The sequence below is a fragment of the Dromiciops gliroides genome, chromosome 4, assembly GCF_019393635.1.
Source record: "Dromiciops gliroides isolate mDroGli1 chromosome 4, mDroGli1.pri, whole genome shotgun sequence".
Lineage (NCBI taxonomy): Eukaryota > Metazoa > Chordata > Mammalia > Microbiotheria > Microbiotheriidae > Dromiciops > Dromiciops gliroides.
Window position 1 is genome coordinate 76,091,059 of NC_057864.1, and position 17,432 is coordinate 76,108,490.

The window sequence follows — 17,432 nt, forward strand, 5'->3', positions numbered from 1 at the left end:
TATCTCATTGCCTTTTTACATATTAGTGCCTTAAATTATGTCATTTGAGCTTCACAACAAGGGGTATTTGGAGGGGGGTAGTACAAGTATTGTAAGTGTTATGTGGAGAGGTTGTAGCCACTGATAATAGGTAACTTCTTGTTTTAGTTAAAATAAGAATTCTTTAGTATGACTGTATGTACCCACTGTTGACAGTTCTGTTATGGCTGCTGACAACAAGGCTCCCAACCATTTCTCTCTGCTTCATTTTAGCGTGGGGGATGCTGTATGCACCATCTCTGCTGCCACTTGCTTTCCAGAGCCCTTTATCAGTGAAGGCAAACGCTTGGGTTATGTCCACCGCAATTTTGCCGGAAACAGGTTTTCAGATCATGTGGCTCTTTTGTCAGTGTTCCAAGCCTGGGACGATGCCAGGTATGTTAATCAAATGAGAGGACCGTGCATGCAAGGGGTTTTAGAAGAGTGTCCTAAAACTTAATTGTGGGAACTTAATAATCTTAATAATGTTCCATTTTCACATTCTACTGGGTCTTTTTTTTTTTCTTCTCCTTTTAGAATGGGAGGAGAAGAGGCAGAGATCCGCTTTTGTGAACACAAAAGACTCAATATGGCCACACTCAGAATGACTTGGGAAGCGAAAGTTCAGCTCAAAGAAATTCTGGTTAATTCTGGGTTCCCAGAAGGTAAGATTCATAAATTCCTAAGATAAATATTGGGGTGATTATGTGTATGACTTAACAGTCCTCTCTGTGCCTTCAGGCTTGGTTGCCTCTCAGAACTGTTTTGAACTCAGTGCAGGTGTTTACAGTCATGCCCCACTGACAAAGTGGAAAGTAAGCATTAAAAGACCACCACAGTAATTTGAATACTTCATGGTCACCATCTGAATAGTTTCTGTGAGGTGGCTAAAATCCTAGCTCTACTGTCTAAAAACCTAATGAGTGGTCGCCAATGAATTAGAAGCTTTAGCAAGAGTTTAGACTTTTAAGCATTTATTAAGGAGTGTAAGAATTTGGTGAGGAGAAAGAGGCCAAGGTACCTACATTTGTCTATCTCAAGGAGCCAGCATCTCCAGCCCCACTCCCCACGAGGTCCTGGCGAAAGAGCTAGAGAACAAGGGAGAGCCTCACCCCATAAGCCTCCTCTGAAAACTGGAAACATCCCATCTACATACACACACACACACCCAAGGTAATTGGCTGGTAGTTTTGATTGACAGTACCCACGAGCAAATGTCACTTCCTGACACCAAGGAACTGACCTTCCAAACCACATAGCTTGCCCTCAGATGCCTTCTCCTCGTGGCAGAGCGTTCCTACAGTGTCTCTCCAGCAGGGGGCGTCACTCCAGTTGTCACAAATTGCAGTATTACAGTAACTACTTTTTCTGAGGACCGTTGGTTTTGATATTCAGAAACTTAGGTGCAAACAATTTAACTCACTTTTTCAGCAGTGATCCAAGAAAAATGATAGGTTTGTTCTCTGCCAAGTTTGAGACTTACTGAAATATTATTATTAAATTTTAAATGGCTTCAAACATACAGACAAGTTCATAGTTGGCTGGATTAGAATAGTAGTATAATAGTTTATGTTGCCAAAATAATGACACACCCCCACAGTCATTTATTGATTGAACTGGACCTGAGCTTACTCTGACTCTGTAGAATGAACATTCATTGAACAGTTAATATAATTCTATGATCCCACTATTCAGTCCTACTGTCTTGCGAAAATAGAAAATAAAATGACTCCTCTCCACCTTCATAAATTTACATTCTAAAAATACATACGGATTATAATGTGAATTCAAAAGTGAGATCCAAAGTGCTGTGAGCTCTTCAGTGAAAGAAAAATCGTTGTCTAGTGAAATTGAGGCTCTTTCCCCATAAATACTGTCTTGATCGAAAAAGGTTCTCCTAATGCCATGGAGTCATTTCTTTTTAATTTAATAAGCCAAAACATGATTTGCATATGGTGTGGCATTCACCATTTTCTGTATCTAGTTTTAAAAGAGCCTTGTTTTGAAGAGACCTTATTAAAAGGTAATAATTTTCTGATAGTGAGATTTAATAGAAAGGAAGGTATCTTTTTTGAATGAGAGGAAAGCAAGAGGGAAAATATTCTGGATTTTAAGATAATTTATTAGGTGATAGTACCATTTGATACTTAAGCATGAGCTTCCTTGGAGTTTCATAATTGCATTTCAAAATCAGGGTTATAATACTTATTAAGTCTAAGATAGGTAAAATCAACTTTTTCTTGAGAAACCCCTGCCCTTTAACTATGGTTCTCATTGTATAAACTTAGCCCTTGTTCTGAGAACAGAAGGGATTATTTTCTTTGACATCTAACAGAGAAGTAAAGGGAAAAAGCATTTATTAAATGCTTTCTAGGTGCCAGGCACTTGCTAAAAGCTTATAAAATTTCATTTGCTCTAAGAGCATTGGAGACCTTTTAAATTAATGATGATAAAGTATAGCACCTAACAGCTTTTTAAGACTTAAAAATTAATAAGCACTTATTTTCTTTTCCCCAAGATTTTTTCATTATATAATAAGTTAGTCTGTAATTCAAAGTCTTGCAATAAAGAAACATCTAAATAACATCGGTAAACATTGTCCAAGGTCTTTTTACTACTTTGGATAACAACGTAAATAATATGGGGAAGAATCCAACTTTATTTTCTTCCCCCTTTCATTTTTTTTTTTTCCTGCAGAATGTCTGATGACACAAGTATTTAATAACACGGGACCAGATAACAATTTAGATGTTGTCATCTCTCTTCTGGCCTTTGGTGTGTACCCTAACGTTTGCTACCATAAGGAAAAGAGGAAAATTCTCACTACTGAAGGGCGAAATGCACTTATCCACAAATCATCTGTTAACTGCCCCTTCAGTAGCCAGGACATGAAGTACCCATCTCCTTTCTTTGTATTTGGAGAAAAGGTAAGAAAAGAGCATGTTCTAAATGTTTCTTTTAACAGGCTTCGTTTTGATCTATTGAATTATTTCCTCACATGTCAAATTGCTTAGCACCCCTAAACGAAAGTGTCCTCCATCTCCAGATCCGCACTCGAGCCATTTCTGCCAAAGGCATGACCTTAGTGACGCCCCTACAGCTTCTTCTCTTCGCTTCCAAGAAGGTCCAATCAGACGGGGAGATCATGTTGGTCGATGACTGGTACGACCTTTCAGATTGTATCAAGTCTAAATGTCGGTAGTTTAGGGCTAATAAGAGTCTGCCTCAGATTAGATTAAAGAAAACCACTAAAGAATTCAGTCTGCTGCTTGAAAAGGTAGCAGAATGACACCTTTACTGAGATTACGCAAGTTTTGGGGGGTGGGGTTAAAAACAGCATAGTTTTTATAATACGCTTTTTTCAGTGGTAATAATTCATAGTCATTTACAATTCTTCTGGAGATGAAGCAGTCGAAACACATTTGTGTGTTTGCCTTCACCCCCTGTCCCCATTACCCTTCTAAGGAGGAAAAGTAGATGGGTGGTTGTCAGCCCTTCATAAGTGGAGCTTTGGAATCCCCATCTAACGTTTCTCAGTTTCATCAATGTTCACAGCATTGACAAATGATAAAATGTTTCCCCAAGCTTAAAGAAGCTCTGGAGGGATGTGATTGCAGGTACACATGTGCTTGTACATGAGCAAGCACACGTGTGTGCACACATACACACACAGAGCCGCCCCTGCTGCCTGTCCCCCCCTCCCCACCAAAACCCCACTAATAACAGATCATGTACCAAAAGTCTTAGTCTCACTCTTGGCTGTTTAGAATAATGTGGTAAAAAGGGGAGTGAAAATCCAGGGTTTTTTCTGCATAGAGCATTTTAAATTTCCATTCCATCTTTAATTTAGGATCAGACTGCAGATGTCCCATGACGCTGCTGCTTGCATAACTGCCCTCCGAGCAGCCATGGAGGCTCTGGTTGTTGAAGTAACCAAAGAGCCTGAAATAATCAGCAATTTGGATCCCTCAAATGAGCGCATGCTCAACATGATTCGGCAAATATCCAGGCCTTCGGCTGCTGGCATCAGTCTCATGATTGGTAATGCACGGTAAGTCCCATGTTTTTTTCTTTTAAGGTAATGACAACTATCAAATAAGAATTAAAAAAGCTCTTAATGTGCCATTTATTAAAAATCATATAGTCTTACCACTAAACACCCTGCCACCACCCTGAAGAGATTTGAGGCCCAGAAGAGCTAAATTGATTAGTAACTGGGTGAGAACTAAAACCCTAGACCTTTGGGGATGTGCTGTACTTTTCTATTACTGCACAGTGAAAGTCTGCGCAAAATCACATGGCTTTCTCAGTTGGTAGGGCATATTAGGATTAATCAAATGTTTTTCTTTAAAGGGATTCTATATTTTTGATACATTAATCCAAGGCTCCTATTTTGTGTTTTTTGGCTAAAGAAGTTACCCTGTTAAAGGGTAACAGTATCATCAGTATGTGGATGCGCTTTTGTAAATTGTAGAGTGCTATCACAAAGACTTGGCAGTTAAATAGGACCTGCCAGAGCTCATGCCCTATAGCAAATGCAATTGTTTACAAAGTGCTGTTTAACAGGAACAGAAGGTTAGACTACAACAAACATAAGTGTTGGTGTTCAGAACACAAGATGTAAAGCATTTGCAGGGATTGCAGTTGTACCCAATTGGTGGCAAGAATATTCTGCCAACCGTATGAAGGGTCAGAAAAGAGGGGAAGTGGTAGGAAAACTTAACTGTTGAGATGATTGTCATAGTCTGGGTAAATGATAAAGAATATAGCATGATAGGGGACAGCTAGATGGCGCAGTGGATAAAGCACCGGCCCTGGATTCAGGAGTACCTGAGTTCTCAAATCCAGCCTCAGACACTTGACACTTACTAGCTGTGTGACCGTGGGCAAGTCACTTAACCCCCATTGCCCCGCAAAAAAAAAAAATATATATATATAGCATGATGACCCTGTGCACAAAAGCAGGAAGTAGAATTGACCAAAATTAAATGGATATTCGAAAAAAATGGAGAAATCAAAGCTTTCACCTGCCTTATTCAGTGTGTATAAGTAAATTAGATGATGCTACAGATAAATATCATAAAGTCATGCAGCAAACAACAGGTTTAGAGGGAAGGAGGAACTTAGTTGTATAGGTCAGGATTCAAAAAACAGGTGGAGTTGGGGCAGCTAGGTGGCGCAGTGGATAAAGCACCGGCCCTGGATTCAGGAGTTCCTGAGTTCAAATCCGGCCTCAGACACTTGACACTTACTAGCTGTGTGACCCTGGGCAAGTCACTTAACCCCATTGCCCCGTTAAAAAAAAAAAAACAAACAGGTGGAGTTACTTGTAGATGAAGCTGGTGTGACTGAATCAGATTGTCTAAGGAGAAAAGTCTTAAGTGATCTTACCCTTAATGGAACCACCCACTTTAGAGGTCAGGAACCAGATGAGAAGAGGGATAATGAATAGAAGATTGTTGTTTCTAAAGGTAAGGAAGTAGAAGGGGGAGCAGAGGAGGGTAGAAGCATTAGTGAAAATGAGAACTAGTTAAAAGCCATTGAATTTGTCTATGAGGGGTCATTGGTGTCTTTTTAAAGAGCAGTTTCTGTTGAGTGGTGGGGCCCAAGTTAATGAAAAAGGTCTTAGGAGAGAGGATGAGTATTGAGATATGAGAAACAGTGACCATGCATGACAAGGCAGGTAGGAAAGTAGCTGAAGCATTCAGAGGAATAAGGAGAATTTTTTTAGCATTGAGTGTGGTTGTAGGCACCTGAGAAGAAAGTGGATAGGAATGGGATCTGGAACATGGGAGTTTGACTGAATTGTAAAGATCTCTTTTGCTTGAGGAGAAAGTGGGGAGAGGGTGATGATGCTGAAAAGGGTTTTGAGGAGTAGGGTGACTATATATAGCCTCAGTTATCTTTTAACTGAAGACCTTAATCCAGATGCTCTTCATTGCAGCCATTCAAATGACTTTATAAGAATCCATTTAGAAATTGTTAAATAGCTGCTAATTAGTATCAGAATTTTTGTGTCATCAAACAAGTGAATTCAATTAAATTTATATTGCATTTTATGTTCATTCTAGCGCTAAAAGCATATATTGTGTGATCTAGGTATTTTTATAGGCAACAGAAAAGGTTGATTTGAATTGTAGCTTTACTGTTAGCTATACTGATCCCAGCCTCTATTGAGAAAATGCTAGAATTTGAGCTTGCAATTTTACAGTGTAAAACATTTTTTAAAAAAAGTTACTGAAAGACTAGTCATTGCTTCTTGGTCCAGCAGACAGTCATCTTTCCTCTCATTTTTAATCTCTTCTCCGCTGGCCCCTTCCCATGTGTGTGCTTACATACTCATACTCTCAGCCCTAATAAAAAGAAAAAAGCCCTCTGGCTGATCTGGTTACTATCCCACCTCTCTTCCTGATACTGAGTAACAAGATTATTTTGTTTGCTATGTTCATTTGGCTTTTTTCCAGCAAAAAAAAAAATTATTTACCCATACTTGTTTCTTGCCAATAATGCATTGACAAGTAGGCGCACCAAGAATAATAAGCTGTTAAGTTTCGTTGAACTGAAGAGAAATTAAAATTACTACGTTTTTGTTCTATTTTTGCCTCGTTAGTATATTTAAAATTTTTTTAATTGGATCACTAATTGAATTAGCTCAACCATATTGGAGCCACTATTTACATCTCTACATTTGTTAAAGATTGTATTTTTCCTTTCCTAGGTATGGAGATGGTCCTCGCCCACCCAAAATGGCTAGATATGACAATGGAAGTGGATTCAGAGGTCGAGGTGGCCAGAGAGGTTCTGGCTATCAAGGTGGAGGATATGGTGGGAGAGGATATGGTGGAGGTTCTAATTCTTACCAAGGAGGGTATGGAAGTGGAGGAGGATACAGAGGCTCAGGTGGTGGTTATAGAGGATCTGGAGGAGGATACGGTGGAGGAATGGGTGGAGGATACAGAGGGTCTGGGGGATTCCCTCGAGGAAACAGAGGTGGTTATGGTATGGGTTTTGGAGGTGGCTTTTGAGGAAATAATCAACTGCTTTCAGAGCTCTCTTCATCTCCCAAGTAGTCAATACTAAAATATGCATGTTACTTTTTTTTTTCCAAGAGATTTGTTTGCTGCCATTAAGGCTAAAATCTATTTTCCACTCACTGTGTTGTTCAATGTAGTTTAAAGAAAACTAAGTATGTAGGTAAATTGGTGATTTTGTTTATTATGTAAAATATTGATGATCTCCTATTACAGAGTACCACAGTTTGTATTATTTTGTTCTTAATAAAGTAAGTTTTGTTTTTTGAAATTAATGTGATATTTTCTTGGCTTTAGTTTAATACTATGGAAAATAAAAATATTACACTGAACCTAAGTCATGTGTTTAATCATTGTTTTTTACACATTGAATTATGTTTACAAACAAGCCTTTGGGGAATAGTAACTATATTCTACCAGTTAAACTTAAGAATTAATCTAGGGGGGCAGCTAGGTGGTGCAGTGAATAGAGCACTGGCCCTGGATTTAGGAGTACCCAAGTTCAAATCTGGCCTCAGACACTTGACACTTACTAGCTGTGTGACCCTGGGCAAGTCACTTAACCCCAATTGCCTAAAAAAAAAAAAAAAGAATTAATCTAAGCATCTGGCCTCAGATATTTGACACTAGCTGTGTAACCCTAAGTCACTTAACCTTCATCTCCCTGGCGCCCTGCCCCCCCCAAAACAAAACAAAACAATCTAATTCGGACTTAAAGACAAGCTGTTCAAAAGCATCTCTTGAACATTAGAGGTAAAAAATGTTGTGGTTTTCACATTTTATTTTTGGAGGAGAGCAAAATACAAAGCATTGTTACCAGGGAGTTAGCATAAATGTCCTTGAAATAAAGCTGTTTCTAATGCAGAAATATGTTTAATGTGATTTTGTGTGTGTGTGTGTAAAACCTGTATCAGATTGTTTTCTGTCTTGGAACGGGGGAGGGCAGGAAGGAAGAAAAATTTGGAACTCAATCTTATAAAAAACCAAATGTTGAAAACTATCTTTACATGTAACTGGAAAATAATAAAATACTTTTAAGATAAAAAAATAAAGATGTTTCTAGTATATTACTAGCTAGAACATTCACATTATTTTTTACATCTGCAAGAGACTAACTTGACCACAGTGTAGATAGAGCAGATGATCTTAACCTTTTTTGTGTAGTGGATTGTAGATCCTTTACACAAACTGGTGAAGGCTACTGATCCTGTATCAGAATGTTTTTAAATGAAAATACTATATCAGCATATCCTTTAAATTCTTTAAAAAGTTCTCAGCCCAGTTGAGGTCAGGTCAACCAACATTTGTTAAGATTCTGTGCTGAGCACTGGGGATAGAAAAAGAAGACAGCTCCGTATTCTCAAGGAACCAAAGGGGGAAATAACATCCAGTGTACAGACGTGTCGGCAAGACCAACTGGAGGTGATCTGATCAGCGAGGAGGCATCAGGACAAGCTGCTTGTAGAGGTTTTAAGGAAGTCAAAGGAGGGTGAGTAGGGAGAACTTCAGGCAGGGAACAGATCATGAATATGCTCAGAGCCAGAGATGAAAAAACAAGTCAGAATTGTGGAGGGTGGGGTAGCAGTTTAGGGAGAAATTTTTTTTTAAAGGTATTAAAAGTTTACTAGTTTTAAATGTTGTGAAGAAAGTTACTGAGACTGACTGCTAGGAAGTACATATGTGATTTGGATAGTTTTTAAATGTAGGGGGAAAAAGGGTGGAATTCTGAAGCTCCTGCCACTTGAGAAGCTTTTGGCTGCTGCTGCTGATGAAGGCCTGATGTGGTTTTGCTAGACAGGCTCATGGGCCTCCGAAGCCAGATTGCCCACAGGTGATTGCCACCATGTGCAACCTGGAATGTTCTCAAGTGCTCTGGGGAGGCCAGTCCAGCAGTGATAAGATGATTTTCCAAAGAATTAGCTTGCCTAGCTTGCCAGTTCCGGAAGATCAGTGTGGCAGAGAATCACTCTCCCAGAGAAGTAGTCGGTTTCACAAGAGCTATTGCTGGAAGTAGAACCCCAGATCCCTTGGGTAGTAGTCATGGGTTGCTACAATCTGGACAATATTGCTTATTCTTGTCTCTTTCACTCATATGAACATTAGTGTGGCTGTTCCTGAGTAGCCACAGTCAGGTAGTGGCTGGATCCAGTAGCATTAGAAAAGAGTTTTTGTGGGTTTTAAAAGACATTAGGAATTTCAGTAACAAGTTCAAAAGGATCAGTAACAGCCCATTTGTTTCTCCTTTTGTGAAAGCCTGGCATGTTTTGATTTTTGGAAGAATACTTGGGTTGTAATACTCCTTCCACTGCTCAGCTGCAACTTTCCCTGAATTCATCACCTGTGGTTCTGATCTGTTTCTCAAGATCTTCATGAAGGATATACCCAATATGCTAGAAGCCCATCAGTATGACACTACCAGCATTTAGTGAATTGGGGGGAAGGGGGGGGTGAGCATTGAGGATAAAGTGATTTGCCCAGGGTCACACAGCTAGTGTCAAGTGTCTGAGGTCAAATTTGAACTCTGGTCCTCCTGAATCCAGGGCTGGTGCTTTATTCACTGCACCACCTAGCTGCCCCTTAGTGAATTTTTGCACTCCTAACCACTGCACCTCCTTTTAATTTGATCACACCTATACTTTTACATTTCTTGAACTCAAGCCATCAGGAATATACCAACACTACCAATGCATCTTTCCTTTGTTATTTGAGTTATTTTTAATATGTGAGGTTGATTGCTATGCTTTATTTTTTCACAAAAACCCTGTGAGATAGATATAATCACCCTCATTTTGCAAATAAGTAAACAGGTTCTTAGAAGGTTGAGGGACTTTTATCTATGGAGGCAGTTTATCTATGGAAATGTCAGAATGCATCCATATTTTAGGATTTGCAAGATCAGTGTTCTTGGCGCGTAGCATGGGCTTTTATTGCCTTATCAGCTATTAGGTGATCATTGAAAAAAAGCACAATTTTCCAAATGGAATCAATCCAGCTATACCAATCCTAGGTATATTACCTGTCATGCCAGTACATGAAATACTTAATGACAAATTAAAAGGGTGCCCTCTCAAACAATGTATTCAAAATCTGGTCTATGTACATTTTTCATCCATTTTGTTTGAATGGTTGAACCAGTCCTGGATTTCAATAAAACTTTACAATGTTCTGGGTCTTATAAAGTTAATACTTGTGATTTGCATATGGATAACCTCATGAATTCCACCTTGAGGCCAAACACTTATTGATAATAAAAACCTACTTGAAGTTTCTCAGTGATTAACAAACTCCCCTCTTGGTCTTACTGTCCCTATTCTAGTGTTTCTGAACTCTTTGTCATTCAAACCTAGTCTTCTGTACCAGGTAATTTTCCCTTCAGCAACTGTTATATTTTGACTACAAGGAACATCATGTCCCTCTGTGGAGTATACCCTGGTAGTCCCCACCCTTTTGTGTGTTGTCTTAACCCACTAAATTGTAAACTTGAGTGCAGGGGCTTTTCTTATTTGTAATGTAGGCACTTAATAAATGTTTGTTAGATTGTCACCTACTGCCCAATCCTTTATTCCCTTCCCCATCAACACAATTGCCTTAATATCTGTCTCTGAAGCTACCCACACCTACTGTCCTATCTGGAATACCTACTCCATATGCAGCAAACTTGATTTCACCTTAAATCTTTTCCTTTATCACTTTTTTTTCTGGCTTTCGCTGAGACTTAGCTTCCTCCTGATGACAACTTTCTTAACCTGCCTTTGCAGCACTCCTGCATACCCGGAAATCACTGGTCGAAGTAGAAGAGAGCTAGATTACACCTTGCTCCCCAATGCCACTTCCACATTCTCCCCCCCTTCTCCCATCACTCAATAACGTCTCCTTTGAGATTCAATCAATCTACACTATCCAATAAAAATTCTGGTAGTTGTCTACTACCATCTTGGACATTCCCCTTCTACAGTGTGCAACCTGGCCCAGTCTCTCATCTGCCCTCATACTAAGGGACTAAAATGTATCCATATTCCTGTTTACACCCTAACCTCATAGTTCTTCAACTTACTCATTTTATTTATTTTATTTCTTGGGGAGTGGGGCAGAGGGTTAAGTGACTTGCTTAAGGTCACACAGCTAGTAAGTGTCAAGTGTCTGATGCCGGACTCAAACTCAGGTCCTCCTGAATCCAGGGTTGTTGCTTTATCCACTGTGCCACCTAGCTGCCCAACTTACTCATTTTATATAACCTACTCCACCCCACCTTAACCACACACAAAGATGATCATACCCTTGATCTCACCATCACCCACAACTACACCATTTCCAAGTTCATGAACCCTGAAATTCCCTTATCTGATCACAATGGATCATCTTCAGTTCTCCCAATAAATATCTTGCCACTGGATGTGGATGGCTCTGGAGGAAAGAGATTGGTGACTTTACACAGCCTAAATTAAATTCACTTAAATTACACTTAATTTCACTTAATTACACTTAATTAAATTACACTTAAATTCAGTTCACTGCTAGTCATGACATCATCTCCTTGATGTCAGTCCTCTTCAAGGACAAACAACAATCTGATCACATGCTCCCTTTGCCTTGCCCACCTTACTCTTTATACTCACTCTGAACTCCAATCCTTCCATCCCTTGGTTCTTCCCAATCAATAAGCATTTATGAAGTACTTACAATGTGCCAGGTAGTGGGGATACAAAAAGGCAAAAGAAAGTCCCTGGAGTTTACAATCAAATACTGGGGACAACATGCAAATATATACAAAGCAAGATAAGCACAGGATAAATCAGAAATAATGAAAAGAGAGAAAACAGTAGAATTGAGAGAGCTCGGGAGAGGCTTCCAGTAAAAGATGTGATTTTAGTTGGGACTTAAAGGAAGACAGCAAGATTGACAGTGGAGAAAGGAGAGTATTCCAGGCCGGGGGGACAGCCAAAGAAAATGCCTTAAGCCAAGAGATGGAGTTCATGGAAAAGGCAAAAAGCCATTGCCACTGGATTGGAGAGGATAAGGGGATAAGGTGTCAGAAGCCTGGAAAGTAGGAGGGGCCATGATTATGAAAGGCCTGAATGCCAACTAGAGGGTTTTCTACTTTATCCTGGCGGCCATAGGGAACCACTGGAGTTTATCGAGTAGAGGAATGACATGGCCAGACCTGCACTATAGGAAAATCACTGGTGGCTGAATGGAGGATGGATTAGATGAGCAAAGATTTGAGGTAACCACAAGTAGGCTGTTGCAATAGTCTAGACATGGTGGCAGTGTCGGAGGAGGGAAGGGACATATTCGAGAGATGTAGCAAAGGTGATATTGACAGGCCTTGATAACAGATTAGATATGGACGGGTGAGAGATAGGGATGAGTTGAGGATGATACCTTGGTTGCCAGCCTGAAATTGAGAGGTTGTTGTTGCCCCTCTACAATAACAGGGAAAGCAGGAGGTGGGGAGGACTATAGTAGGGGAAAGAAATGAGTTGCATTTTGGACACGTTGAGTTTAAGATGTCCACTGGACATCAAGTTTGAAATGTTTGAGATTGGAGGTTAGTAGAAGGGCTAAAGTAGGATAGGGTGGATTTGAGAACTGTCAGCATTGAGATGGTAATGAAATCCATGGGAACTGATGAGATCACCAAGTAAAGTAGTATATATAGAGAGAAGAGGGCCCAAGATGGAGTCCTGTGGGACCCCCTATGGTTAGAGGATATGTTCTGGAGAGGATCCAGTAAAGGATATGGAAGAGGGGTCAGATAGGTAGAAGAACCAGGAGAGAGTGGTGTCTTCACAACTTAGACATGTGTTAAGATAATGGATTTAGCAGATACTCAGGGGCCCACCTGGAGATTGATTTAAACTGATTTAATTGGACTTGACTGTTGACTGGATTAATGGCTGACTTCTAGTTAACTAGATTCTAAGCACATTGGCCGGTACTTGAGAGTACTTAAGAAAGCAAGGTTCTCAGAAGCAAACAATTTTGAACTTTGACCACCTTCTGGCCCAGTCAACCAATCAACTTGAAGAACCTCCCATTGCTGGGAGGAGACAGGAAGGGGGAAGCTGAGCCTGCGCAGGGAGCTGGCTCTTTTTTGGTTCCTGACATCACGGTGGCGGCAGAGGACTTCACAGAGGAGTGGAGGAAAGATAGGATTGCCAGGTTGTAGGAATTCTGTTCTCAATCTTTCTCTTTCTTTTACTATCTTTCAATAAACCCTTAAAAAACCTAAACTCGTTTATCAGTAATTTTAGTCAGTTTCTCCCAAAAACTGGGGGGACAGATTAGAACCCACATTTAGAAATTTAAATTACACAGACAAGAATATTAAGGATAAGATGATCCATGTCAAAAGCTGCAGACAGGGGGAGGAGAAGACACTGGTTACTTCGGAGAGTGATTAAGTGGAATGATGAGATCAGAAGTAAGGAGTTGAGAGAAAAATCCACCTATTGTGGATGGTCTTTTCAAGGAATTTAGCCACAAAAGGCAGAATAGGCATAGAACGACAGCTAGCAGGGATAGAAAGTTCAAGTGAGGGTTCTTTGAGAGTAGTGTAGACATGTGCATGTTTGTAGGCAATAGGGAAGGAACCAGTAGACAGAGAATGATTGCATGAGGAGCAATCTGTTGGAGGAAACAGGATGTAATGGGATCACTTATGTAGGTAGTGGGGCTAACCTTGGCAAGGGTACTTCTAAGGCCACAGTAAGATGGATGGAGGATTTAGTGAGAGAAGTCATGTGTGATGTAAGATAAGGAAGGCAGGAGACGAGGGAGTTCACAGTGAATGGCCTCAATTTTTTTTAGTAAAATATGAGGCAAGGTTCTTGGCTAAGGAGGCAGGAAGGGCCCTCTTCTCTGTTCTATTTCATGTAGTTGTGAGATTAAAATTGGATATTAGATCATAAATCTCCCCTACTTAACCTTTCCCTTAATTTATCTCCCAGACTAGTAAATGGAAGAAGCTTCTGGTTTTCTAGATAGACCTTTTATTGTATGGTAGTCACAAGGTGATGTTGATTAGAAGGATAGGAAAGTAGAAATACAATACAAATCGTCTTAAGTCTAGGCTTAGTCTATATTCTGTATAAAACTCACCAAAACCCAAGGCCACCTTTGGGGAGAGAGACCGAGTCAAGCACATGCTGTTAACCGAGAGCCAGGCCGAGTCAAACTCCAGTCCGCGTCTGTCTGTGTAGCCCAGTCAGGAGACCAGCGGAGCAGGAAAAAAGCCCCACTTCCGTTCTCTCCTTGCCTTTTAAGCTCGCACCCCAGAAGTCGAGTGCTCAGCAGGCAGTCTGGCCTGCGTCACAGGCGGACTGGTGTGTGTAGCTCATGCTGTTGGTCTCCTCCCCAAAAGGGTGGTCCTAAAAAAAACCTGGTGTCTCTCCATTATCTAACCGACTGTTAAAACTTTTTACCACATAGTGAACTCATCAGCTCTCATGGATTTAGTTATCATCCCTAATTTTTTAATCTACTTATCTGACCCTGACCTCTCCAACTATATGCTGGACATCATGAACTGGACAACATCTTGAGTTCAGTATGTCCAAAGATGAATGAATTCTCTTTTCCCTCAAGCCTTCTTATCTTCCTAACTTCTCTATTACTGGTTAAGGGTACCATCATCCTTCTAGTGACTCAGGCTAACAAACTACTTGTCATTCTGGACTCACTCTCACCTTCCTTATCAAATCTTACTGTGGCCTGTCAATTTACCTTTCTATGGTAAATTGTGTTCCATGTGTTCCCTTCACTCCTCTGACACTGCCACCACCCTAGTGCAGGCTTTCATCTCTTCAAGCTCAGACTTCCAACAGCCTGCTGGTACCCTTTATAAAAACACTAACAGCTGAATGGGCAGCTGGGTGACACAGTGGATAAAGCATTGGCCCTGAAGATGGGAGGACCTGAGTTCAAATCTCACCTCAAACACTAGCTGTGTGACCCTGGGAAAGTCACTTAACCCCAATAGCCTTAATCATCTGGGGCCATCTCCAGCCTTCCTGATATCTTGCCACTGGACACAGATGGCTCTGGATGAGGTTGGTGACCTTGCACAGCCCTCCCTCACTTAAATCCAATTCACTGCAAGTCATGATGTCACCCTGCTGTCATAGTCCTCCTCAAGATTGAAGGACGAAACAGCAGCAGCTGAATAGAAGATAGACTAGCCTGGGTTTATGGTGTCTTTGAGTCACCTCCCCCCCTCCCCCCCCCCATAAACTCCAGTGATTCCCTATCACTTCCAGGATGAAAAATAAAATCTTCTGGTATTCCAAGCTCTTCACAGCCCAAGCTCCCCTCCCCCAAGTCTTTTCACACCTCACACCCTTTATGTTCGGTCACTCTGGCATCAGGACACTGGTCAACTTGTTCCTCAAACAACATTCTCCATTTCCCCAAACCAGACATTCTTCATGTATTGATTCCATACCTGGAATGCGCCCCATCTTCACCTCTGCCTCCTGACTTCACTGAAGCCAATGATGAGATCGCAGTTTCTACAGGAAGTCTTTGCAGATGTCTCTCAATTCTACTATCTTCCTTCTGTTGGTTGTCTCCAATTATATAGCTCATTTGTATAATTATACATTGTCTCCCCCATTAGACTATAAACAATTTGAGAGCAAGGACTGTCTTATAAAATTCTTTGTATCCTCAGTGCTTAGCACAGTGCCTGACACATAGTAGGTGCTTAATAAGTGCTTCCTTATTGATTGCCTTTCCATAATGACAAACACCTTTAGGAAATACACATCTGTAAGGGCTTGAGATCAGTACTTTAGGTGAATAGTTTATCTCTCATAGACTCTACAAGGATTTAATGTGATTTTGACATCGATGAGACACTTTGCAATTTACGTTGACAAGTGAAGTGTTGATTTTAAATGAATGCTTTTTTTGAACATTTTTATCATATGACCCATACTTGTCTGCTGTAACCCTAGAAATATTCATTCTAGAAAACTGCCTCCAAAGAATACTATATTCCCTTTTAAGTTTTTGCCAAAAATGGCCTTCATATTTGTACATTATTTTACAGGAATGAAAAAAGTCACATGTTAAATTGGTAGACAAGGATTAGAACAGTCTGGACTGAAAATGATATTTGTGTTATCTTTGAAAAAACATTATTTAAGGCACATTAATTTTTAAATTTGTAGGAAGTTAAAAAGCAACTATACTTTGTGTATCAATGTTATTTCTAATTGATATCTAATCAGAAATCATTACTACAGTAATACCACTCTTAACAAACATTTGGCCATTAACTTCACTAATAATGCCAGGGATACAGCCTAGGAAATAATCACAGCAAGTGCACTAGCCAATAACTGTCCCCCGCAAATACTGCTAAGGGCCTAGGGGCCAAGGAAAAGGAGGGCACCCAATTTGTATTGAGGAAAGAGAAAGAAAAGAGAAATGAAGGGGGATTGTTCCTGGCAGGGCTGATGATGATTAGGATGGAATTAGTGACATGACATAAAATGCTTTTGTCACTCTCAAGAAAAATGTTAGCATCATGGAAAATACCCACATTGTCCTGAGTGCCACTATGAAGAGAGCCAAGATAAATTCACAGCACAGTACAGTGAAAAGGACATGAGATTTGAAATCAGAGGATCATGGGTCTGATGACTTGGTTCTGCCATCTAAGAACCATACACCTCAGTTTTCAAATCTAAAAAGTGTTTTTTCAAAACTACCTTCTGAGGTTCCCTCCAATTCTACATCTATTATCCATCTGAATTCTGCCCTATTTGCCCCCAAAGGACTAAACAAACTTACCTTGAGGCAGCAATTTCTGTATTCTCTGTAAGGCATAGTAAAGCACCCTGCAGATGGTCTTCAAAAAATGTTTTTCAGGGAGTACACTTCTTGGGGTAAGATTTTTTTCATTTTCTGTTCTAATTGGATTCCTTTTAGACATCTGTTATTTTATATTGTCAAAATAATTGTATATATTGAGGGGGTTTTCGTACTACTTCAATCTGGATCACCTCATACAAATTTTACTTTCTCTGAATTCTTAAATTCATTTTGTGGTACATAATAATATTCCATCATATTCATATACCACAGTTTAAGTATTCTCCAACTGATGAACATCTACTTTGTTTCTAGTCTTCTGATATCACAAAAAGTGATATGAATATATTGGACCTTTGCTTCTTTTGACCTTGCTGTCTATGTCCTTTACTTATATTCTTTGCTTGCTGGACACTTCTGGTTCTCATCTTCTAGAACCTTACACTTTCCTCCATTCCTTTATTGTTTCTGCAACAAGAGGAACCAACTGGTAAATCCTATCTCCAGTGGCTCTCTTCTTATATTGCTAGCCCATGCAACTAGTAAATTTGTCTTCCTTTGTTA

At 40.0% G+C, this 17,432-nt stretch overlaps 1 protein-coding gene across 2 annotated transcripts in view; it reads left to right on the forward strand.

Moving 5' to 3' along the window:
* DHX9 (DExH-box helicase 9) overlaps nt 1-7,324 on the forward strand; it is a 43,461-nt gene extending 36,137 nt beyond the window's left edge. For both annotated transcript variants that reach the window (XM_044001966.1, XM_044001968.1), the window contains 6 exons: nt 253-414; nt 556-683; nt 2,716-2,945; nt 3,065-3,180; nt 3,869-4,069; nt 6,737-7,324. In XM_044001966.1, the coding sequence (XP_043857901.1) occupies nt 253-414; nt 556-683; nt 2,716-2,945; nt 3,065-3,180; nt 3,869-4,069; nt 6,737-7,043 (1,144 nt within the window). In that variant the 3' untranslated portion in view covers nt 7,044-7,324. The remainder of the gene's footprint in view (nt 1-252; nt 415-555; nt 684-2,715; nt 2,946-3,064; nt 3,181-3,868; nt 4,070-6,736) is intronic.
* The last annotated feature ends 10,108 nt before the right edge of the window (nt 7,325-17,432 follow it).